The following is a 25109-nucleotide window of genomic DNA, read 5'->3' as shown; positions in this document are numbered from 1 at the left end:
CGGAGCTTTCAGCTCCATGTATGTCTATACAGCCGCATGCTGCGATCCTGAGTGCCGGCGACAGTGCCGAGACTTTATGCGAGTTCAATGCTAGAAACTCGCAAGTGTGGCCCCGGTAGTCTTTAATGGCGGAGTTTGATCCGCGAAACAGATGAGAAAAGGAGCTGCTCAGAGTACCACGGCCCGGACTCCCGGATCAATTTTTAATAAGGATACGTTAATGGATGAAGCTAGCACAGCTGAGGAAAACGATTCACAAGACCTCAATCCATTGGCGAACACCCACTTTTCTCATTTTTTTAAGGTTACTATATGCATATATTCTACACGCCAGCCTTGATCCAGAGTCTGCTGGCGTAAGATGTGGGAAACATTGGCGCACCTTTCTGCTGCATCTGAAAACGTCCTCCACTCCTGGAGTACACAGGGGCATAAATTATAGGGAATCTTTAGGGCTTTGTTCCCTTCCTGCTAAGCTTCACCTGCTTTCCAAAAAGTTGCCCAACCACCTTGCGTAAAAAACACCCAAAGTCCCCATGTTTGCGCAGCTATGTGTTGTGCAAAATGTGTTTTGAACACCAGCTACGTAAATCGTTCCCTTTCCAGCTCCTGGCTGAAGAACAACAGAAAATGCTACAGCCTAACATTGGAAAGCACAAGTATATCTAAGTTTTGTGCTGTTTTTAGTTTTCATTTTAAATACTTAGCATTTTTTTATAAGTTAAGTCAATAGAATACGATTCTGCGGTAACATAGTAGTAGTCAACAAGGTCACAGATTTCCCGATTATTTTCTATTAATCATAACTTTTTTTTTCTATTTTTAGGTTTTATATATGAAAGAAATAGAAATAAACAACATTGTCCTGGTAGAGATATAAAATGCTAGTTGGGTTAGATCATTTTAAGCTGGTTCCACAAGTCCGCCATTCATGGTCCGGATACAGACTGATGTACGGACCAGCCGTGAAAAAACAAAAACAAAAATCAGCCTCATAAGCAAATATCAGGCTGCTGAGTTTGGGTCACGAGACCATGGGCATGGTTAGTCGAGGCAAGTGTCACATATAAAATTACATAGGTCCCCCCTCTCCAATTAATTGCATAGATTCAGTAATGGTGCCCATACACCTTAGATAGCCGTCGGCCAACAAATCTCTCTTCCATCCCCCCCTCATATACGCTGATATAGCCAGAGCACTGGAATTGTTCATTAATTTAAATAATAAATGGAATACATAGCAAGCAGATTAAAAAGAAAAAAATCACAGATTATATATAATGTATTTAGTCTAATAAAGAATCCAATTAACGAACAAAGCCAGTTCCTGAAGATAAAGAGGCACTCACATCCATAAAAAAATAAAATAAATCAATAATTCATTACTTTTCCATTAAAAAAATGGCTCGTTTGCTCCCTTTTTAATGGAAAAACAATGAACTATTGAGTTTTTATGGATGGCGAGTACCATTTTATCTTCACACTTGGATTTTCATTTCATGTGCCTACATTAAGTAGAGCACCACGAGATCCGGATATATTCTGTGTCCTATTAATCACTATATTCCCTTCATTCTGATTGGTCCAAACAATTTTTTTTATTTGCTACATATAGCTTCTTTTTTTTTTTTTTTTTTTTTAAATGTTTGCACCTTTTGGCTTTTACAGGCCCTTTGTTTCCCTGCACATTCAACTTTGAAGTAGTGTGTGGTCATGAAACAGCTGAGAAGAGTTCAGGAAAAGACAAGTGTCAAACTCCCTTCCAGGCCATCATAGTGTGCTTACCGTTGGCTTCTCAGTCAACTCATTCTGCAACCAGTGCAACTCAAAAGCTGCAAAGGGTGCAAAGTTTTTAAACTGTACCTCCACTTACAAAAGAAAAGTCAATATACAATAACGTGCAGAAATATTACACAACAGAGTACTTTGACCATATTGTCAAGCCAGTGTCTTGCACACCTTCTCAGTATCGCCCTACTCACTGTGTTCACTGCTCTGCTTTCCCAGCGTCAGACCATCTCCCTGAGCTGCCTTGCGCTCACTGCCAGCTCTGCTACTAGAGAGTCTCCACCTGGCTTTAGAGAGGCATTGCCAGATCCCGCAGGAATTTAACCCTGCTGTGTCCTTTAGAGTTAGTCTTTCCCTGCCAATACTGTGCCAGGCAAGATATATATTAGGCTGCTCCTCCCACTACTCCTTGCTCCATTGTTGGTTCCCAGTTGCATGTCTCTGGATCCTGTGGGTGCACGTTATCGACCCGTCTTGTATACCTATCCTGTCTGACCTCTCTGCTCCTGACCTTGGCTTTATACTCTGATCTTGTGCTGCCTGCCCTGACCCCCGATTCTCTGACCACGTTATTTGGCTTTGTCCTCCTGTATCTTGTAACTGTGTCTTTGACCTTCCAATCAACTGCTGCAGACACGGGGGCTGCCCTGGAGTGGTTCTCGCTGACTACCTCCGGCCAAACCTATCCTCACTTTCTGGGGCTGTAGTGAATATCAGGTAGTCGCTTAGTTAACCCCTCCAGGGTAAGCCCAGCCTGTGGGGCAGTGGGGCCACACCCATCCGCATTACATATTTTTTTTGGCATAAAAATAAGATTTAATTGACTCTTAAAAGTTAAAAATTGTTACAAGCCATACAGAAGTATGGAGCACTCCTGTAATTGCTGAGACATTGGAGTGTGATCACCGAAAAATCAAAAGTTTTGATACAAATATTCAACAGGGTAGCAAAGAAAAACATGACACGCATTGACTGCCAAAGTTGTGAGAAGAATCAAATGTGAAGACACAAGGAAGCCATTATCCTCCATTGCTGCCATATTCCAGATCTGCAGCCTCCCTGGAGGCCCAGAAGTACTAAGTGTTCAGTGGTCAGAGACATGGTCGAGGTAAGGAGGCTGAGACACGACCACAACTAAGCAAGTGCAAACGGCAAGACTGGGCCAAGAAATGACTAGTCAAGCAATTGAGATTTCGATGCTGCGATGGGAGCAGTCGTGCATAAAAAAATAAATAAAAAAAAAATCATGGTTTTCTTGAAAGCTACAGATGATCTTCTGTACCACTGCTGAAAGAAAGCATCTTCTAAAAAGTGACAGTAGACTTGGGAGTTTTGAGTCCAACTTCAATCTGAAAAGGTCCAACTAGCTCATCTTTAACCCCTTTGCGCCACAGCCCTTTTTCATTTTTGCATTTCCGATTTTCGCTCCCCTTCTTCCCAGAGCCATAACGTTTCTATTTTTCCCTAAATATGGCCATGTAAGGGCTTGTTTTTTGCTGGACTTTTGAACAACACCATTGGTTTTACCACATAGTGTACTCAAAAACGGGAAAAAAAAAATTCCAAGTGCGGTCAAATTGCAAAAAAAGAGCAATTCTACAACCGTTTTTTGGTATTTTTTTTTTTACCATGTTCCCAAATGCTGAAACTCACCTGTTATTATGATTCTCCTGATCATTACGTGTGCATAGACACCAAACAATCTAGGTTCTTAAGTGCTGAAAAAATCCAAAGTTTGTTAAAAAAAAAAAAAAAAAAAACCTACTCATTTTCCTAGACACGTAGCATCTACATTTTTCGTGATCTCGGGTTGGGTGAGGGCTTATTTTTTGCATGCCGAGCTGACGTTTTTAATTATACCATTTTGGTGCAGATATGTTCTTTTGATCGCCCATTATTACATTTTAATGCAATATTGCGACGACCGAAAAAAAAACAAAAAAAACCCGCAATTCTGGCGTTTTGATTTTTTTTTCTCATCACGCAGTTCAGCGATCGGGTTAATTCTTTTATATTGAAAGATCGGGTGATTCTGAATACGATACCAAATGTGGGTATGTTTGATTTATTTTTAATTTTGAAAGGGGCGATTTGAAGTTTTTCTTTTAAATATTTTAAACTTTTTTTTTTTTTTTTTTAACTTTTGGCATGCTTCAATATTCTCCATGGGAAACTAGAAGCTGTCATAACCTGATCGGCTCTGCTACACACCGGCGATAATCAGAGGCGCCTGTATGTAGCAGAATTGCTGACTTGCTATGAGCGCCGACCACCGGGCAGCGCTCATAGCAATCCGGCATTGACAATCAGAGGTCTGCAGGAGACCTCTGGTTGTCATGCCGACCCATCAATGGGCGGATTTCCAATGCCATTGCTATAACCACACGTTAAATGCCGCTGTCAAAGTTTGACAGCGGCATTTAAACGGGTTAATAGCCGCGGGTGATCTCGATTCCACAAGCGGCTGTTCCGAGCACATGTCAGCTGTTCAAAACAGCTGACATGTGCCAGAAAAGATGTGGGCTCATTGCCAGAGCCCACATCATAGGGGGAGATACAACATGCGCAGTACTAGTACGGCAATTGTTGTGAAGGGGTTAATAATACCATCCCATAGCAGTGCCCACCTCCACCTTGCTGGTGTCTGAGTAGAAGTGGAGGTCGGTGCCAGTTACTGATCCAGCCATAGGCTCATCCATCTGGTCGGTTTGGGGGTTACTCTAGTCTCATCAGCCCATAAAACCTTTTAAAATCTGTCTTCAGATATTTCTTTTCCCAGCCTTGACGTTTCCACTTGTGTCTTGCTCCGTGGTGGTCGGATCATGGCCTTCCTTACCTCGGTCAGGTCTCGGAGCACTGAACACCTTGTACTTCTGGGCCTCCAGGGCGGTTACAGCTCTGGTTTATGAAAGCACTGGAGGATAACGGCTAGTGCAGCCGGCAGCTCAGGGTGTGGGTGGTCCGTGCTGCAGTTATCAACAAAAACATGTAATGGAGTCCTAACCTATAATAGTTTTCTAGTGACAGAAGACATACACTTTAACGAAAGATAATTGCAAAACTGATTTTTAGCCCCAATTTAAAAAAAAAAAGAAAAAAAAAGAAGATCCGACCTCGAAAAGGGAGAGCTACAGGAACGGTCGAGCAGCCGTGCTACACGGTTTCCATACCTCCACATGAAAGCTTAGGAATAACCAGTATAGAGCGACCTTACATCACGCCTCTAAATGGCAGGAATATGTATAGATTTAGGAGGAGATATGTTGTGCCCTGAGATTAATGGAAGTGTGGGAACATTTATTTGGTTAACCCAAGGAGATCTTCGCTAACTTCCCACAGTTTCTTGGCCACTGCATCATCCCGAGCATGTGGTTTGACCTGTTGAACCTGGCAATCGGCAAAGTAGCGCCCGCTGTACATTTCGATTCCCTCTTGGACAGCACAGTAAATAGAAGTTTGAGCTCCTTCCATAGGGTTCTTGAGCAGGAGCCAAGCAATGGGGTAAATTGGTAGCATGAGCCATTGTGGCAAGTTGCGTCCTAGATGAGTGCGTACCACACCTGCAAGAAGGAAAGATATTAATGTCCAAGGCAGAAAATAAGACTTCAGTAAAGTCATCGCTATCTGAAACCCTGTGGCCTTTGATTTTATTATGGAGCCATATGCTTCATTACTCCCATATTATATTCTCCCCTAACACCATTGCTTGTAGGAAATAAAATCTCCATAAGGTAATGTGGAGCAGAGAGAGTAGTGCCTACAGGATATATACTTTGAAATTCTCTGCTAGACTTTGTAAAGCAATGGATTATTCTTGGATTTTACATTTTAGAAGAGCATACCATAAAGCCACCATTGGCTTGTTGTGGACGGTCAGCCCTTTTTCCGCTAAAGAACACCGCTCAGGTGGCACTTACCCGGGTGAACGGAGTAGCAAGTGACATCGGTGCCCTGTAATCGGTTGGCCAACTCTCGAGCGTACAGAACATTGGCGAGTTTACTGTCACAATATGCTTGGATAACTTCCATCCATGATTCTCCAGATGGATTTAGGTTCTTGAAGTCAATTCTTCCCTTGCTATGAAGACTGGAGGCAAGAACCACGATACGGCTGGGGCTACACTGCTTGAGACGATCCAAAAGCAAATGAGTCAACAGAAAATGACCCAAGTGGTTGACGCCAAAGACCAAATTGAAGCCGTCTTCAGTCTTGCCTTTACCTTCAATGCCTAAAGTGAAGAAAATGGTCATTGATGAAATCCATAAATATTGTCATATCTGGACCTTTGGGGCCATTTCTCAGCTTTTTAGGTAAATGGGCACATTACACCTACAGTATACAGTGGGGCAAAAAAGTATTTAGTCATTCAGCAATAGTGCAAGTTTCACCACTTAAAAAGATGAGAGGCGTCTGTAATTTACATCATAGATAGACCTCAACTATGGGAGACAAACTGAGACAAAAAAATCCAGAAAATCACTGTCTGTTTTTTTTATCATTTTATTTGCATATTATGGTGGAAAATAAGTATTTGGTCAGAAACAAACAATCAAGATTTCTGGCTCTCACAGACCTGTAACTTCTTCTTTAAGAGTCTCCTCTTTCCTCCACTCATTACCTGTAGTAATGGCACCTGTTTAAACTTGTTATCAGTATAAAAAGACACCTGTGCACACCCTCAAACAGTCTGACTCCAAACTCCACTATGGTGAAGACCAAAGAGCTGTCAAAGGACACCAGAAACAAAATTGTAGCCCTGCACCAGGCTGGGAAGACTGAATCTGCAATAGCCAACCAGCTTGGAGTGAAGAAATCAACAGTGGGAGCAATAATTAGAAAATGGAAGACATTCAAGACCACTGATAATCTCCCTCGATCTGGGGCTCCACGCAAAATCCCACCCCGTGTGGTCAGAATGATCACAAGAACGGTGAGCAAAAATCCCAGAACCACGCGGGGGGACCTAGTGAATGAACTGCAGAGAGCTGGGACCAATGTAACAAGGCCTACCATAAGTAACACACTACGCCACCATGGACTCAGATCCTGCAGTGCCAGACGTGTCCCACTGCTTAAGCCAGTACATGTCCGGGCCTGTCTGAAGTTTGCTAGAGAGCATTTGGATGATCCAGAGGAGTTTTGGGAGAATGTCCTATGGTCTGATGAAACCAAACTGGAACTGTTTGGTAGAAACACAACTTGTCGTGTTTGGAGGAAAAAGAATACTGAGTTGCATCCATCAAACACCATACCTACTGTAAAGCATGGTGGTGGAAACATCATGCTTTGGGGCTGTTTCTCTGCAAAGGGGCCAGGACGACTGATCCGGGTACATGAAAGAATGAATGGGGCCATGTATCGTGAGATTTTGAGTGCAAACCTCCTTCCATCAGCAAGGGCATTGAAGATGAAACGTGGCTGGGTCTTTCAACATGACAATGATCCAAAGCACACCGCCAGGGCAACGAAGGAGTGGCTTCGTAAGAAGCATTTCAAGGTCCTGGAGTGGCCTAGCCAGTCTCCAGATCTCAACCCTATAGAAAACCTTTGGAGGGAGTTGAAAGTCCGTGTTGCCAAGCGAAAAGCCAAAAACATCACTGCTCTAGAGGAGATCTGCATGGAGGAATGGGCCAACATACCAACAACAGTGTGTGGCAACCTTGTGAAGACTTACAGAAAACGTTTGACCTCTGTCATTGCCAACAAAGGATATATTACAAAGTATTGAGATGAAATTTTGTTTCTGACCAAATACTTATTTTCCACCATAATATGCAAATAAAATGATAAAAAAACAGACAATGTGATTTTCTGGATTTTTTTTTCTCAGTTTGTCTCCCATAGTTGAGGTTTACCTATGATGTAAATTACAGACGCCTCTCATCTTTTTAAGTGGTGGAACTTGCACTATTGCTGAATGACTAAATACTTTTTTGCCCCACTGTATATATTTACACGACCAAGGCACCTAGTACAGGACAGGACTACGTCAGGACGGAGAGTTCCGGTGATTCTGATAGCTCACCCGCATTGTTTATTAGTATGTCCAGACGAGGTTCACTGCTCAGGAACGTCTTGCAAAATGACCTAATTGATGCAATGGAGGCCAGATCCAGCTTCATGAACAGCACCTGATTGTTGCCAGATAGCTGGAGAAACAAATAAATACACAGGATATCAGTAAGGATCACTTCTAAATCTTTAGGCTGGGGCTACACGGCAATGCTGGCTGCCACACAGGTCACTTAGCCAAAGATCGTTGGGTGTTGCTGCTAAATCGCAGGAAAATCCAAGGGAATAATTGCACGGTACCATGGCAAGCAATTCACAAAATACATTAAATTAATTGGATTTATTCCGACCTGCAGGTCATGGTTGCAGTACTGTTTGGCTCCCAAAGACCCTATTCACTTGCATGATGTTGCGTTGTAGCAGCTCCATATAGCAATCTGTGGTCGTATGATCTGTGTAGCAGCCAAAGTCACTGCGTAGCTACAGCCTAATATATCACATATTCCCTAATATGCCAAATGTCCAAAATACGAGCGGGGACCAAATGAAGTATGAATGCGGCTTATTTCGTCACCGCGTTACAAGGCATTCAAACCTCTCCTGTGCAGGAGCCTCTGCACCCGGACCAGACACCAGGAAGCATCTATTCTTGGGTCTCTGACATTTTCTGTCTTGACAAATTTTGTTTGTTACTTTCTGTGCCAAACAAGGAGTCCAGACCACAGGAACCAGAGTCAGGGTTTGATTTCTGGTGTGATCACTCTCTAACCATGTGATTTAGTGCTGGAAAAGAACATTACAACAGCCTTTTATGTTCCCAATCCTTGGCCTGGGCCCAATTCTGTGCAATTCTGGGGAAACTTTACCGGTTGAAACACAAAATATCATAATTTCCTCATTTAAAAAAAAAATATAGAATTTGGTTAAAGAAAATTGCGGTCATGAAAGGCAAAGCATATTCTTTTGAAAAAAAAATGTTCCCCTTATCTGCCCAGCCCTGTGCACGAACCCAATCCTATGTAGGGTCCTTCCAACAATCCAACAACATAAGGAAGAGAGACGGGGAGCAGAACAGAAAGCAGCAAGTAGATGAGCATGATGGTTGGGATGATAACTATGACCAGGCGCTACTTGAAGAAGCAGCTTGGCTACCAGAAAGACCATCAAGAGAAGGAGGACATCTTGAGCCCCGCTCACATTGCTTGCTTTCCCCACAAGAGCAGGTGATGTCGCTTCATGTGCTCACATCAATTTGTGCCAGGATATCCAAGACTTATTTTCTTACTGCAGAGCGTGCACTCTGCAATAGATTGGTCCTCCGGCAACATGGAAAAGAGTTCCCACACCAGACATACCCGCACATAAGACTCGCTACCACCAACTTTTGAGCCTCTGCCACCAACAGCAGTCAAGGCATCAACTTGGCTTTATGGATTTAGCTATTGTTAAGATATAGGGCTCCTTCCTCTGTAATTCGAATGATATATTATTTATCATGTTGGTCTGTTAGTTGGCACCGCTGATTATCTTTGATGCACCTTACTTACTTCTAGGACTTGTCATATATATTTATACAATAAAATATTCTTTTTATCCTAGTTACTCCATATTCTCCTGTATTTAATGTATATTTGGAGTTGGTTATTTCCCTTTGGGATTCATTGCATATCTCTGCGCAATTTGTTCTGCAATTAGTATGCAACCTGGTTTTTTGTTTCCGGATCTCATTATAAAATCAATAAGGTCAGCCATGCACGGTCGGAGTCCATTGTGTGATGGATTTGGTAATATATTGTGGCTTCCATTATACGATGCAGATGTGAACAAAGCCCTTTATGTGATTCCAGTCTGCTGCTAATGGTCATACATACTGTTATACTAAAAGGGGTTATCAGGACATTCATTATGTATTAACTGTCCACAGGATAGGTCATCGATATCAGATTGGTGTCGGTCGAACACCCGGTGCCCCCACAATCAGCTCTTATTTGCTCCGGCGGTGGCCGCACGAAAACACTTTGAATGGAGCTGCTTAGCACAGCTCTGGCCAAAGCGTAGCAGCCTCTGCTGGCTACTGCAGAACAGCTTCTATTAGAAAGAATCGGCAGCACAAGCCAGCAGAGGCCGCTCAACAGATCCGTTCAAAGTGTTCACATCCAGCCGCCAGTGTAACGACTACGGATCGGTGGTAGCGCAAAGTATCAGATTTACACAGATATTGAGGACCTCTCCGTATGCCCAGACAACCCCTTTAAGGTCTCATTCAGAAGTCCATCTTTTATTGTGTGTGCTCGATCCAATTTTCATCCATTTTTGGACTGTGTGTTCATTTTTACCATCCACGTGGCGTCTTTTCTCTTGTATGCAAGAATTTTTTTTGCCCCCTCAAGCTACTCCTGCTCACTAAACTACCGAAAAATGGACAGCACGCAGATGTCATAAGGATGCCATCTCAGTGCTATCCATTATTTTAACTGGTTCATTAACTTGAATGGCAAGACCTTGATCTGCATATTTAAAAAAAAAATAAATAAAAAAAAAATAATGGATACAGACTGTTTTTCTGCGTGCATAGACCTTTTTAATTACAGGGTAGGTAATAGTTTACTGCAGAACCAGGCAACTGTATTTTGTTAGGGGTTTGGTAAAGTTGTGTGACAACCCCAGTTGATATCAATACATTCTTAAATAAAAAAAAAAATTGATTAAGAAATTCTAACAATATAATAGCTCAACAGAAATAATACAATGTCTACAAATCGGTGGCGTTTATTGCTTACTGTCCGTATGTCGTACGCAGCGGCTTCTCCAGTCTCTTTCACACGACATGCCAAAATCACCCGAGCTCCTCGCTTGGCCATGTCTAGTGCTGTCATTTTGCCAATTCCAGTACTTGCCCCTGTACATACAAATGTAACATGGAGTCAGGAACTTTACATTCATGAATGTGTCACAAATAATGACAGATGTCTAACAATGTATGCACCGATTTATCATCATTTCCATTTTTTTAAGTCACTTTCCTTTTTACCTTTGTATTAGTTCCTGTTTTTGGCACCGAATTGGTGCACACAATTCAAGAATTTGAATGTCCCCCCCCATCTTAAGCTTCTTTTGCGACTTATCACCAAGATACTGACGCACTCAAAGATACACCGGTGGTGGTGATGGTGGGTCACTGGAGTGAAGTTGGGCTGAATTCTGCTGCTTAAAAAGACACAATTGATGAATCAGGCGAAAACATTTGGAATCACTAAACTCTGCCCACAAAGCAAAAAAATAAAATAAAATGACCAAGCAAAAAGTTCAAAACAGAATAATGAATTGGGTGCAAACAACAAAAGGTGAACATGTAAGGGGGTTGACTACAGTCCTGAAATATTTTATGTATATTTAATGTTTATTTAAGTTCATTGTATGATTTTCTATATGCTTTTAAATATTCACAGATTCAAAGAAGAGGCAGCACTCCATTAGTTCAGTGAAAGATGTGGAAGGTTTAATCGACCCACATAGCCGGGCGACGTTTCAGCTCCAACTGAGCCTTTATCAAGCTTGATAAAGGCTCAGTTGGAGCTGAAACGTCGCCCGGCTATGTGGGTCGATTAAACCTTCCACATCTTTCACTGAACTAATGGAGTGCTGCCTCTTCTTTGAATCTCTGTGAATCTGGTGCTATCACTGGACTGGTTGCCTGGGGCCCTGCACCCGAAGATAAGTAATAAGTGCTGTGCTGTTCCTTTTTTCTACTATGCTTTTAAATATTGTAATGTATGGCTTCTAGCGTAGTACCCTAGTTGGCCCACTAGATGGGGGTGGAGTGATACTCAGACTGTAAATAGTTAAGTTGGAAGAACTAACAGCCATTAACCTGGGAAACATCTGGAATTTGAATCAGTTGGGCGGAGCGCCCTGACAGGGGACAATGTTGAAGATAAGAGCCGAGTCATACAGTGTTCTGGGTCAGGGCCTCATCAGGGAGTAACACCAGGAGAAGTGCTGCCAGTGCAGAAAGTGGGTCTGCAGTTGCCATAAGATTAAGCAGTACGGGCAGGTCACTCAGAATTTGGCGGCTTGTTATGTGGGTGGATGTACTCGAGACCGGGGCGAAACGGCTTAGAGGTTCCCCTACTGAAGCAGGACTGAGCAGAGATGATGCTGAGAGACCGGAGAACCCCATCCGTCTCGGAAGAGAGCTTAGTGACAGAAGTTAAGACAGGGACAGAGGAGAAATTGCCTAATGTCCACCCTGATGCTGATGATGGAAAGGATATGTATGCGCTGTGTACCAGAAGCAGTAAAGTTAACAGTTCAAGTGTTGAACTGGATTGTAACAGTTTATTCTTCATCGTCTGAGGAGTATGTGCAGCACAGTGCAGAAAGTCCTGAGAGGAAGCTGGAGAACGTGACAGGTAGTAACGGAACGGAGACCTGTGACTTGTATGTGATGGGAGGTCAGGGTGTGCAAGAGACTTTTACCTCGGCCACGACTGCCGCCCTGGCGCTTCCTCACAAAACTAGACAAAAAAAAAAAAACAGGAGCAAAGGCGATAATAAATAGACGCCCATAATGGGCTCATATAAAGTCTGAATACATTACATAAATGTGGGGGACAACACAAATCTAAATTATTTTCTTAAAGGGTCTTTAAGGGTCTCCGATGGCCAAATGCAACTACAATGTAGCAATGTGATGACGATGATACCAATACGTCCAGCTTATCTGCCAGTCACAAGCTCGTCTCTGTGTATGCAGGCTCACCATCACCTACTAACCCTGGGCAGAGGGTTGACATTCCGCACACCCCTGACCCGCTAACTTTTAGGTCCAGTGTTACAAATTACAGCTCTGTTCCATATAAGAGATGAGACTGAAGCGTAATACCAGGTAACCCGCAGATAACCAGTTGATAGTCTATCGTGCAGCCGCCCAGCCAATCAATTTTAGATTGGTGGGAGTCTATCCTAAGAGTAGGCTTTCAATCTTAAAACCCTGACAAACCCTAAGGCTAGGTTCACATTGCGTTAACAGCAGCCCGTTCAACACATGCGTTAACGGGCTGCTGTTAACGCAAGTGCCGATTTGATAAAGCGCTAGCGCAAATAGAGTTAGCAGATGCTCTATCTGCGCTAGCAGTGACGGACCTGGAAATGCTGCAGCCCGTGTCCTAGGGTCCGTCACTAAATGACGACACATCGCTAGCGCACGCCCATTGGCGGCGTTAACGGACTGCGTTACACTGCGTTATGCCGCGGTGTAACGTAGCCCGTCTAATGGACGACCAAAACGTAATGCGAACCTGGCCTAAGACCTAACAGACGAAGTAAAGGGGCAGAGGATCTACTGAAATAAACAAAATTAAACAAACAATGCTTCCTAATCTATTCCTAGGATGCTGTGAGGCAAAGAGCATCAGAAAGGCGCAACACCAGATAATTTACTATATGAAAACGATATTCAGCCCTTATAATAAAGTCTAAAGAAGATCACCAGGTCTAAAGTGGCCAGTTTGTTTTTTTGTTTGTTGCATTCCCGCTGCTCCCCTGATCGCTCCATTTTTTCCTTTTATAAAACTATCCCACTTGGCCATACTCTCAATCTCTGACAGGGGGCATTTAAAGGGAACCCGTCACCCCCCCAGGGCATTTTTAAGTAAAAGAGCCACCTTCAGCAGCACTGAGGCTGCATTCTGTGAAGGTGGCTCTTATGTTTAGCATCCCTAGGAATGCTGAAATATTCACTTTTTAAATTGCCCGCCATGCCTCTATTGTGTCCAGGAGGTATGTTTTCTCCCCCATGTCAACCGCCTCAGAGCCGACAATCATCCCCGTGTCCTCCGTGCGTCGCCTCCTCGTGAAGTCACCGGTGCCTTCGTGTAGCCAAGACCCCAAATCCCGCCCCGCAATGTGTTATGATGTATTCACACTGCGGGGCTGGGAATCTGGCGCCTGCGCAGTGGAGCAGGTCACCGTGCTCCATTGAAGATAGTGCCGAAGTCTTGCGAGATTTGTGAAGTCGCTGCGGGGCAGGATCTGGGGCCTCCGCTGTGCGCAGGCGCGATATCCTGAAGTAAGTTCCCAGGCAGCGCGCATGGCGCATGCCCGAGAAATAATTGCAGAGGGCAGGTGTCGGGCATGTATTTTGAACACAGGAGGCGGCACCCGGAGGACGACACAGGGTGATGATTGACGGCTCTGAGGCGGTTGACACGGGGGAGAAAACATACCTCCTGGACACAGTAGAGGTATGGCGGGCAATTTAAAAAGTGAATATTTCAGCATTCCTAAGGATGCTAAACATGAGAGCCACCTTCACGGGATGCAGCCTTAGTGCTGCTGAAGGAGGGGGGGGGGGGTGACAGGTTGCCTTTAATATGCTCTGAAAGGGGGTGCATCATTCCACGCGATTGCGGGGCACCAACGAGTTGCTATGACAGCCGAAGGCCTGCTGAAGACCCCTGTGCCTGTCATTACAATACTCCTGTGAAAGCCAGCATTTAGCTACTACTACTACAGATAAAAATACATATTTAGAATTGGTGTGTCCGTAAAAGTCAGAAAAAAAAAAAAAAGTTTTTTGTTAAATTGTTAAACGGCGTAATGAGAAAACAATCAAAAGGCTGGAGTTACTTTTTTTTGGCTGCAGCAACATAAAAATAGCATGCAATAAGAGGCGATCAAAACATCATATCACATCATAGAGGGGTCCCTGTTATGATCCGGTGACTTTGGAGCCGCATGAACTTTCTCTGGAGTAGGTGGAAACTGTACTGACCGCAAAACCTGAACAAACATCGCAACTAGAAGTAGCCATGGGGTGTGCCTAACAAACCCTAGACACCTCGACACAGCCGGAGGACTAAATACCCCTATAGATAGAAATAGGAATACTACCTTGCCTCAGAGCAGAACCCCAAAGGATAGGCAGCCCCCCCACGAATATTGACTGAGTAGGAGAGGGAAGACACACACAGGCAGAAAACAGGATTCAGCAAAAGAGGCCACTCTAGCTAAATAGGGAAAGATAGGACAGAATACTAAGCGGTCAGTATTAAAACCCTTCCAAAAATATCCACAGCAGATAATACAAAAAGTTCCACAATCTAACTAAAGACATGGAATGTATATCTGCCACTCCAGAGAATCCAACAAGACTGGGAAAATACTGACACAATCTAAGCTGGACAAAAAAACACTGAATAGCACAGAATTATTAAGCATGTGTGCCACAGAAACAAAACCAGACACTTATCTTTGCTGATTTGGCAGAAGGCAGAAGGAACCAAACCAGGACCAAAACCTCCCAACAACCATGGACAACTGGCAAGGACTAATGAATCCTGCACGCCTAAATACCCCAGTCAGAACTGCAATCAGCAGATACACCTGACCAGGACTGCAACTCAGGGGGCAACTGCATTACCACCTACAACCACCGGAGGGAGCCCAAAAGCAGAATTCACAACAGGTCCCCACACTGTTTGTTTTTTTACTTACGGTATTTAAAAATAATTGTGTGTGGTCCCCACTCATTTTTGACAACCAGCCTTGCTAAAGCTCACAGCTGTGGGCTGGCATCCTCAGGCTGGTGAGGGGCCATTGATATAGGGCCCCCCAGCTGCCCAGAAAAGGCACATCATATTTGTGGGGTTGCTGTCACCTTTGTATTGCCCCCAGGTGGTTATAGAAAATACAGGGGAACCTGTCATGATCTCTGCAGGCAGAGATCATAGCAAGCCTATAGAGGGACAAGCTCTCGGAAGATGGAACTATACTGACCATGAACTAAGCCTGCCGCGCAACTAGAAATAGCCAGGTAGCATTTCCTATTTATCGCTAGATGCCCAGCTCTGGCCTAAGACCTAAATAGCTAGCAGAGGGAAATATAAGACCTGGCTCACCTCTAGAGAAATATTCCAAAGAAGACAGTAGCCCCCCACATATAATGACGGTGAGTTCAGATGAAACAACAAACGCAGCAGGAAAATAGTCTTAGCAAATTTGAGGTCCGATTACTAGATAGCAGAAGACAGATAGTATACTTTCATGGTCAGCAGAAAAACACTAACAAAACACCATCCAGAGATTACCTTAAACTCTGGCATTAACTCATAACGCCAGAGTAGCAAACCCTGATCAACGAGAGCTTTCCAGACACAGTAACAAAACTTCAGCTGTGAACTGGAACAAATAGGCAAAACAAAACATGGACAAAAGTCCAACTTATCTAGTAGTTGTCTAGAAGCAGGAACAAGCACTGAGAGGCATCAGATAACATTGTTGACCGGCAAGAAACCACCAGAGAAATGAGCTTAAATAGCGACACCCACTACTGATGGAATCAGGTGAAACAGGAAAGAGGATGACAAGTCCAATTCCACAAGCGGCCACCGGGGGAGCCCAGAATCCAAATTCACAACAGGAACCCATGCAGTTTTTTTAATGTATTTATTTATAGCGCAGGCGGCGGGTGATAAATACTTCCATCAGCCGCTCCTGCTGTCACTGTTATTAGCAGCAGCAGGTGTAGGCTGATGGGAGTAATAGTCCCTTCAGCCGCCGCGTGCTCTCATTGTTATTAACTTGAATATAACTCATCATTCTCACCTGCTCACCCTGATCGCCAGCAGAACAGGGGAGAATGATGGGAGCCGTTCGCAGCACCCGGTGTTGGGAAACTGCGCTTACTGTACTGCTGCTTCTCAGGGCCCGGGATCACCCAGTGTGTGGGACGTTTTGCGACCCATACTGCTGGTAAAAAACGGACACTTCCACATATGGGTCACACAGTCCGTAGAAACACACGCACATGTGCACAGCTTCTAGATTTCAATGTGTCTACGTGTGTCAGTGTCTGGTACAGGTGAAAACTGTCACCAAACACACTGGAGTCACATTTTTTTGGTCATTGTACAGTGCCTTGGGAAAGTATTCGGCTCCCTTGAACTTTTCAACCTTTTCCCACATATCATGCTTCAAACAAAGATACCAAATGTAAATTTTTGGTGAAGAATCAACAACAAGGGGAACACAATTGTGAAGTTGAACGAAATTTATTGGTCATTTTAAATTTTTGTGGAAATTCTAAAACTGGAAAGTGGGGCGTGCAATATTATTCGGACCCTTTACTTTCAGTGCAGCAAACTCACTCCAGAAGTTCATTGTGGATCTCTGAATGATCCAATGTTGTCCTAAATGCCTAATGATCATAAATATAATCCACCTGTGTGTCATCAAGTCTCCGTATAAATGCACCTGCTCTGTGATAGTCTCAGGTTCTGTTTGAAGCACAGAGAGCATCATGAAGACCAAGGAACACAACAGGCAGGTCCGTGATACTGTTGTGGAGAAGTTTAAAGCCGGATTTGGATACAAAATGATTTCCAAAACTTTAAACATCCCAAGGAGCACTGTGCAAGCAATCATATTGAAATGGAAGGAGTATCATACCACTGCAAATCTACCAAGACCCGGCCGTCCCTCTAAACTTTCATCTCAAACAAGGAGAAGACTGATCAGAGATGCAGCCAAGAGGCCCATGATCACTCTGGATGAACTGCAGAGATGAGGTGGGACAGTCTGTCTGAGGTGGTGGCAGCATCATGGTTTGGGCCTGCTTTTCTTCAGCAGGGACAGGGAAGATTGTTAAAATTGATGGGAAGATGGATGGAGCCAAATACAGGACCATTCTTGAAGAAAACCTGTTGGAGTCTGCAAAACACCTGAGACTGGGACGGAGATTTGTCTTCCAACAAGACAATGATCCCAACCATAAAGCAAAATCTACAATGGAATGGTTCACAAATAAATGTATCCAGGTGTTAGAATGGCCAAGTCAAAGTCCAGACCTCAATCCAATTGAGAATCTGTGGATAGAGCTGAAAACTGCTGTTCACAAACGATCTCCATCACACCTCACTGAGCTCGAGCTGTTTGCCAAGGAAGAATGGGCAAGAATTTCAGTCTCTCGATGTACAAAACCGATAGAGACATACCCCAAGTGACTTGCAGCAAAAGGTCGTGCAACACAGTATTAAGCTAAACGGGCCGAATAATATTGCCCGCCCCACTTTTCAGTTTTTGAATTTCCACAAAAATTTAAAAATAACCAATAAATTTCGTTCAACTTCACAATTGTGTTCCACTTGTTGTTGATTCTTCACCAAAAATTTACATTTGGTATCTTTATGTTTGAAGCATGATATGTGGGAAAAGGTTGAAAAGTTCCCGGGGGCCGAATACTTTTGCCAGGCACTGGCATAAGTTTTCTGACAATTCATAAATCTCAACTTTTTAAAAAGTTGTAATATTGTGCTCATGTTATTTTTTCCTGTGTTATTTTTGCATAGCATACATCTTTTTGGGTTATTAAACAAGTTAACATACTAAAATAAAGAGCATCACTGATTTTTTGCAAAATTCATGAACTAGGTGCACCATTTTGAAGAATTTGGTGCAAAAAAAAAAGTGTCAGTGAAAACCACAAGAACGTGTGTTAGAAAGAAAAACAAAACAAAACAAAACATGATGAATTGGGACTAATGTGCTTCAATAAAAACAAACAAAAAAACAAAACAAAAAAAACAGAAGTCCCACGAAGGAGAAAATGTAAGGATGTTGTTCCAGGAGTTGCCTTTTTTGCCACATTTTGGAAAAACCACAAAAATAAAAAGTCTAATGAAAATGGCCAACTTTATGAATATGTCCCTGTCTTATAGAATATAAATAAACCAGCCAAGAACTGGGTGTTTTTGATATTTTGAGCCAATCACCTGCAATGCTCAGCAATAGTATAAGGCCACGTTCACACGCTTAGTATTGTTCCACTCCTGGTTTTGGCTTGCAAATACTGATGTAAAAAAATTCAAGCACCCAACATGTGCACGTGGCCTAAAAAGGCCAGAGAGTCCACAAGAGTATGGCTTTCTCTCTGCTCCTGGGATAAATGCTGTGTGGGTAAAGCATTTTTTGTTTGGGGAATCTGTGCACTACGCCCAGCTCTCATGAGTCACAATTTGTGTGACCAGTTAGCGGCCAGCTGGCCTAGAATTATATTTTGTATACATTTGTATTTTTTCTTTTGTCAATTTTATATATGGAATCAATAAAACTGGTTGCTGCCAGTGACATCAATCTTTCCTGGTGTGAACTGTGCCTTGGGAGTGCCAGAAGAAAGTTGTGGAATTCTGGTAATCACAGGATGAATAGACATGTTACTGACATGCAAAAAGTTTCAAAACATCTCAATATATTCAGTATAGAGTATTAGCACCACATGCTAAAATAACAGCACTTACACGGCTTGGCTGCCATCGTTGAGGTTACTAACAGTTGAGTAAAGGATGTTTGGCAACGCTGAATGCACGTGGGCAAATCCTCAAGATCCACTGCTGGCAGCGCCTTTGCAATTGCCAACCAATGACGTCCAATATGTGCTCGATGGGAGACAAGTCTTGAGATAAATACTGGAATAGGAGCACATGACTTGGTGTTGTCTTGTTGAAAAATGTCTCCAGGGACATGGTCACATTACCTCGTGAAGTGTTCTTCAAGACACTACCCATGTGGTCTTCAAACCAATCTCCAGATATAATTTCATCCAAGACAAAAGTTGGACTCATTGCTGAAGAGGACAGACCTCCATTCCAGCTTCCATTGCGTTCTTCTCTGCTCCATAGCATTTAAGACCAGTGACAAGGTCGGTGGAATACCTGAGGCTGGACATCTGGCTCGTAACCCAATGTCATGCAGATGTCTTCTGATGGTTTGTGTAGACACTGAGGTCTTACATTTTTTAGGTGATGTCGAATTTCACTTGCAGTACAGAATGGATCACTATGCACCATTCTTTGAATCTGAAAATACAAGGAAGCCTTACGGAGAGAACGTCACACTGGTCCTACTCCTGAAAGGAAGGGTGGGATGATGTACATTAGACAGACCCCTCTAATCTTCTTTACCCATACACCAACAGCTCGGCGTTCATATTGATTTGGTCAGAAGAAATGGTTGTACCGATGGGTCCAAAAGTGTTGCAAGAGCTTTTTTTTTTTTTCTTCTACCTGACCATGACAGACCTCACGATTCTTGTGTTATTATAAGCTGCCTGCATGATTTAGGCATCCTATCATGGCCTGCAGCGTCTCTGGACTTGTCTCCCATCAAGCACATCTGGGACGTCATTGGTAGGCAATTGCAAAAGGCACTGCCAGCAACGGATCTTGATAATTTGCAAAAGAGCATTCAGCGTGATGGAACATTCTTCAGACAACAATTAATAACCTCAACGATAGCACACAAGGTGCGTGCGAGTGTATATTTCTGTGAGTGGCACTCAAACTCAATAAATTGAAAAATTCGGAAAACATGGTTTCCAAATTTTTCATCATTTGCATATCACTAGCAGGTCTATCCATCCTGTGATTCCATAATGCCACAAATTTTTCTTCTTGATGTTACAATTTTAGTGTTGAAACATGTATAATAAATACAGTGCCTTGAAAAATATGCAAGTATTGGGTGTATCCAGCACAGCTTTTATCCCTGCACCGCCCCAGGACAACATCAATGAACTGCATTTCAAGGCTTTTCTACGAACTGCAAATGCCTTGAAAAAGTAGTCATACCCTGTAAAAAAAATTTCACGTTACACCCACAAATTTAAAAATGTTATACCGCGAAAAAAATATAAATCTGAAAATAGTGACTTGCAATTGTATTCAGCCCCCATAGTCTGATACCACTAAATAAAATCCCGAGTGACCAATTACCTCTAGAAGACACACAATTAGTGAATTGAGTCCACCTGTGCGTAATTTATTCTCAGTATAACTACAGCTGTTCTGTGAAGGCCTCACAAGTTTGTTTGGGAAGATTAAGACTCAAACAGCATCATGAAAACCATAGAGCACAACAGACAGGTCAGGGATAAAGTTGTGGGGAAAAATAAAGCGGAGTTAGGGTTTTGGTTTTTTACAGCCCAAGCTCTGAACATCTCACAGAGCACTGTTCAATGCATCATCCAAAAATAGGAGTATGGCATAACCGAAAACCTACCAAGACATGGCCATCCACCTAAACTGACATCCCATTGGACAGTGCGCAATACCTTTTCTTTTTATTGCATCGCACTTGTCCAATTTGATATGCTAGTGTGAGCGAACTCTTAGTTGTAAATGCCACAAATCTGGCCTTTCTAGAAGAGTGGCAAGAAGAAAGCCATTTTTGAAAGCAAGCCATAAGAAGTCCTGTTTGGAAGAATGTGCTCTGGTCAGATGAGGCTAAACTAGAACTTTTTGGGCTAAATGCAAAAAGCTATGTATGGCAGAAAACGAATACTGCACATCACCCTGAAAATACCATCCCCACCATCAAACATGGTGGTGTCAGCATCATGCTGTGGGGATGCTTTTCTTCAGCAGGGACAGGGAACCTGGTCAGAGTTGATGGGAAGATGGACGTAGCTAAATACAAGACAATCCTGGAGGAAAACCTGTTAGAGGCTGTAAAAGACTTGAAACTAAAGTGTAGGTTCACATTCCATAAAAAATGTATCAATTTATTTCTTTACACTACACAAATACTTGCTACTTTGTGTTGGTATATCACATAAGAGGTCAATAAAGTATATTTGAGATTGCGGGTGTAACCTGAAAAAAAATGTGGAAAAGTTCACGAGGTATCAACACTTTTTCAAGGCACTGTACATCTGTCATGTACTGATGACAGTTCAATGCCCCCAATGTTTATAGTCAGTCACACTATGAAACACAGAAAGCACAGTAGACTCTGTGCTTAATGCAGACATTTACCTTGTGGTCAGAAGCCGGTATATGGGAACACATTATAAATGTATAATTACAAGGATAGCCCATAATCCCCCCCCAAAGTTTGTGTGTTTCCATCAGTATACACATATACAGTGCTCAACATAATTGAGTACAGCACAACACATCTGTCAGAAAATCATTAGCTTCCTTTTAGAATCATAAACCGAGAAAGAAAAAATGAATTTAAAACCCAAATTGTGTAGAAAAATAATAGTTTATTTTATTAATTACAAGGATTGATTAAAATAAGCTCCAGATGGAAACAAATACCCAGGGAAAAGAGGGACACAAAACACAAGGGACAAGCTGTAGATGTTTAAAATAAGACAATAGCAGCAAAGAGGGGAGAAGGAGAAGGAGAAGAAGAATGAAAGTGATTCTGAACACCTATAGGGAATTCTGAAGAGACAAGTAGAGCACCACTCTCCATCCATCATCCAGGCTCAAAGAGAGGTTGTTCTTCAAGAATGGAAAAAGATAGAAGTGCAAGAAGTCCTCAACTTCTTCATTCCATGCCTAGAAAACTTGGTGCCGTCCTTTAAAATCATGGAGGTCATAAAAAAATACCAGATGTAGTACTTTTTGATGTGGGGTGTACTCATTTTTGCACCAAATAACTTGAGTAAAACTGAAGATTGTAATAAAAGTTATATTATTAACCTTGTTTTCATGTTTATGGGTTCCATGAAACTCAATCTTCTAAAAAATGTAGGAACCCGTTCTTGTGATCAGTGAGATATTAATGAAATTCAAACGTTTCAAAGCAAGTGAAAGTAAATATGTATAATATTTCAGATTATGGGCCATCGATGTGATCGCACACTTATAATAGACTGGCCTCTGACCACGAGGTAACGGTCTGCCTTAAGCACGGAGTCTGCAGTGCTTTCTGTGGTCCACGGTGTGACCGGCTGTAAACATCGGGGGCATTGAACCGTTATCAGCGCCTGCAGTCCATATTGTTTGCTGGAAAAGTCCAATATTCCACAGACTGAGAAGCTGCAGGGTTCACACTATGGTTTATTAGCATCCAAAGGTCACAGATAACAGGATCAGAAAATGCTGACACCGGGCCGGAAGAGAAGAAAAGTGACCGCACCATAACCAATGTGGCAGCGCAGATGAGCTATTTTCAATTTTATTTTTTAATGGATCTACCCCCGCTACCACAGGGGCTCTCCCAGCGAGTCATGTCACCCGCAAACCACAACAGTACACCCTGCACTATAACCTGGCGCTCCTTCCCTTCTGAGCTTTGCACTGTGCCGGAAAAGTATTACCCGATTACATGTAGGGTATCAGTGTACTCCGGAGAAATTGCACAACACATTTTGGAGTTCATTTTCTCCAATTATCCTTGTGAAAATAAAAAAATGGGGCTAAAGGAACATTTTGGTGTGAATTTTTTTTTTTTTTTTTAAGTCTTCAGGGCTCTACATCATTAACTTAAGTGAAGCATCTGGGGGCTCAAGGTGCCCACCACATATAGGTAAATTCCTTGAGGGGTCTGGTTTCCACTGTTTAGGGTACATCATGGGATCTTCAAACGCAACATGGTGTCCACTCTCAATTCCATTCATTTTCACGTTCAAAAAGTCAAATGGAGGCCTGCCATGCGCCAAAACAGTAGTTTTCCCACACACATGGTATCAGCATACTCAAATGTTGTCTCCACATCTGACTCCCCTACGTTTCTGCATCTGACCCCCTGAGGTCTCTGCATCCGATTCCTCTACGTCTCTCTCTCTCTGCATCCGATTCCCCTACGTCTCTCTCTGCATCCGATTCCCCTACGTCTCTCTCTGCATCCGATTCCCCTACGTCTCTCTCTGCATCCGATTCCCCTACGTCTCTCTCTGCATCCGATTCCCCTACGTCTCTCTCTGCATCCGATTCCCCTACGTCTCTCTCTGCATCCGATTCCCCTACGTCTCTCTCTGCATCCGATTCCCCTACGTCTCTCTCTGCATCCGATTCCCCTACGTCTCTCTCTGCATCCGATTCCCCTACGTCTCTCTCTGCATCCGATTCCCCTACGTCTCTCTCTGCATCCGATTCCCCTACGTCTCTCTCTGCATCCGATTCCCCTACGTCTCTCTCTGCATCCGATTCCCCTACGTCTCTCTCTGCATCCGATTCCCCTACGTCTCTCTCTGCATCCGATTCCCCTACGTCTCTCTCTGCATCCGATTCCCCTACGTCTCTCTCTGCATCCGATTCCCCTACGTCTCTCTCTGCATCCGATTCCCCTACGTCTCTCTCTGCATCCGATTCCCCTACGTCTCTCTCTGCATCCGATTCCCCTACGTCTCTCTCTGCATCCGATTCCCCTACGTCTCTCTCTGCATCCGATTCCCCTACGTCTCTCTCTGCATCCGATTCCCCTACGTCTCTCTCTGCATCCGATTCCCCTACGTCTCTCTCTGCATCCGATTCCCCTACGTCTCTCTCTGCATCCGATTCCCCTACGTCTCTCTCTGCATCCGATTCCCCTACGTCTCTCTCTGCATCCGATTCCCCTACGTCTCTCTCTGCATCCGATTCCCCTACGTCTCTCTCTGCATCCGATTCCCCTACGTCTCTCTCTCTGCATCCGATTCCCCTACGTCTCTCTCTGCATCCGATTCCCCTACGTCTCTCTCTGCATCCGATTCCCCTACGTCTCTCTCTGCATCCGATTCCCCTACGTCTCTGCATCCGATTCCCCTACGTCTCTGCATCCGATTCCCCTACGTCTCTCTCTGCATCTGATCCCCCCGACTGTCTCTGCATCTGGCTCCCTACCTCTCTGCATGTGCCAGATACAAGCCCAGATGCGCCGATGCGGAGCAGGGCGATGTGCACAGGGGCCGCTCACCTGTCACTATGACCGTCTTCCCCGCCAGGCTGCTGTCACTCCCGCACTGTTGGCCTTTGATGAAGTTGTAGTAGATGAGGACATAGAGCAGGAGTGCGATCCCGGAGAGGAGCAGCAGCAGCGCCGCGGCCATGTCTGTGCTCTGCGTCCTGTCTGTGCTCTGCGTCCTGTCTGTGCTCTGCGTCCTGTCACTGCCCAGCACTGACTCTCCTCCTCCTCCGCCCGCCCCGCTGTCATTATGTAACTGCGATCCCCTGCACGACCCATTATAAGCGGCTGCTTCCTGCGGACGGCGGCCTGACTGGGACACACTTCTGACGCCTGCGGCGCTGATGGCTTCTCCCCGTGTGTTCTGATCCCATCTCAGGGTGCGATATTCCCAGAGCGAACATCTGATCCGTCATTTATAGTCACTCTGCTCTATGAGTATAAGCTGCAGATAATGATACCCACAACTGTGCAGATATTATAAAATGTTAGATAATTCATTGTTTCTGCCTAGTCTTGATATGTGTGTAGATCATATATACTGCAGAGGATTTCCTTAGAATGGACAGAAATGAGAGATCAGCCCAGACATCGCTACCATAGACAATTATAAAAATCCCATCTTTAGAATGGA

The 25109-nt window shown here is 43.7% G+C and overlaps 1 protein-coding gene across 1 annotated transcript; it reads right to left on the bottom strand.

The window, feature by feature from the left end:
* Positions 1-1616: 1616 nt before the first annotated feature.
* On the bottom strand, positions 1617-24724 carry DHRS13 (dehydrogenase/reductase 13). Its single transcript, XM_077294319.1, has 5 exons — positions 24488-24724; positions 10582-10700; positions 7815-7938; positions 5706-6017; positions 1617-5348 (listed from the first exon to the last, which is right to left on the bottom strand). Exons 1-5 carry the CDS (start codon positions 24618-24620, stop codon positions 5086-5088), a joined length of 951 nt encoding a protein of 316 aa, XP_077150434.1. The 5' UTR covers positions 24621-24724; the 3' UTR covers positions 1617-5085.
* Positions 24725-25109: the final 385 nt, after the last annotated feature.

The sequence above is a fragment of the Ranitomeya variabilis genome, chromosome 3 (genome assembly GCF_051348905.1).
Source record: "Ranitomeya variabilis isolate aRanVar5 chromosome 3, aRanVar5.hap1, whole genome shotgun sequence".
Lineage (NCBI taxonomy): Eukaryota > Metazoa > Chordata > Amphibia > Anura > Dendrobatidae > Ranitomeya > Ranitomeya variabilis.
The sequence above is the reverse complement of the archived record's forward strand: the minus strand, read 5'-3'. Positions and strand labels throughout refer to the sequence as shown.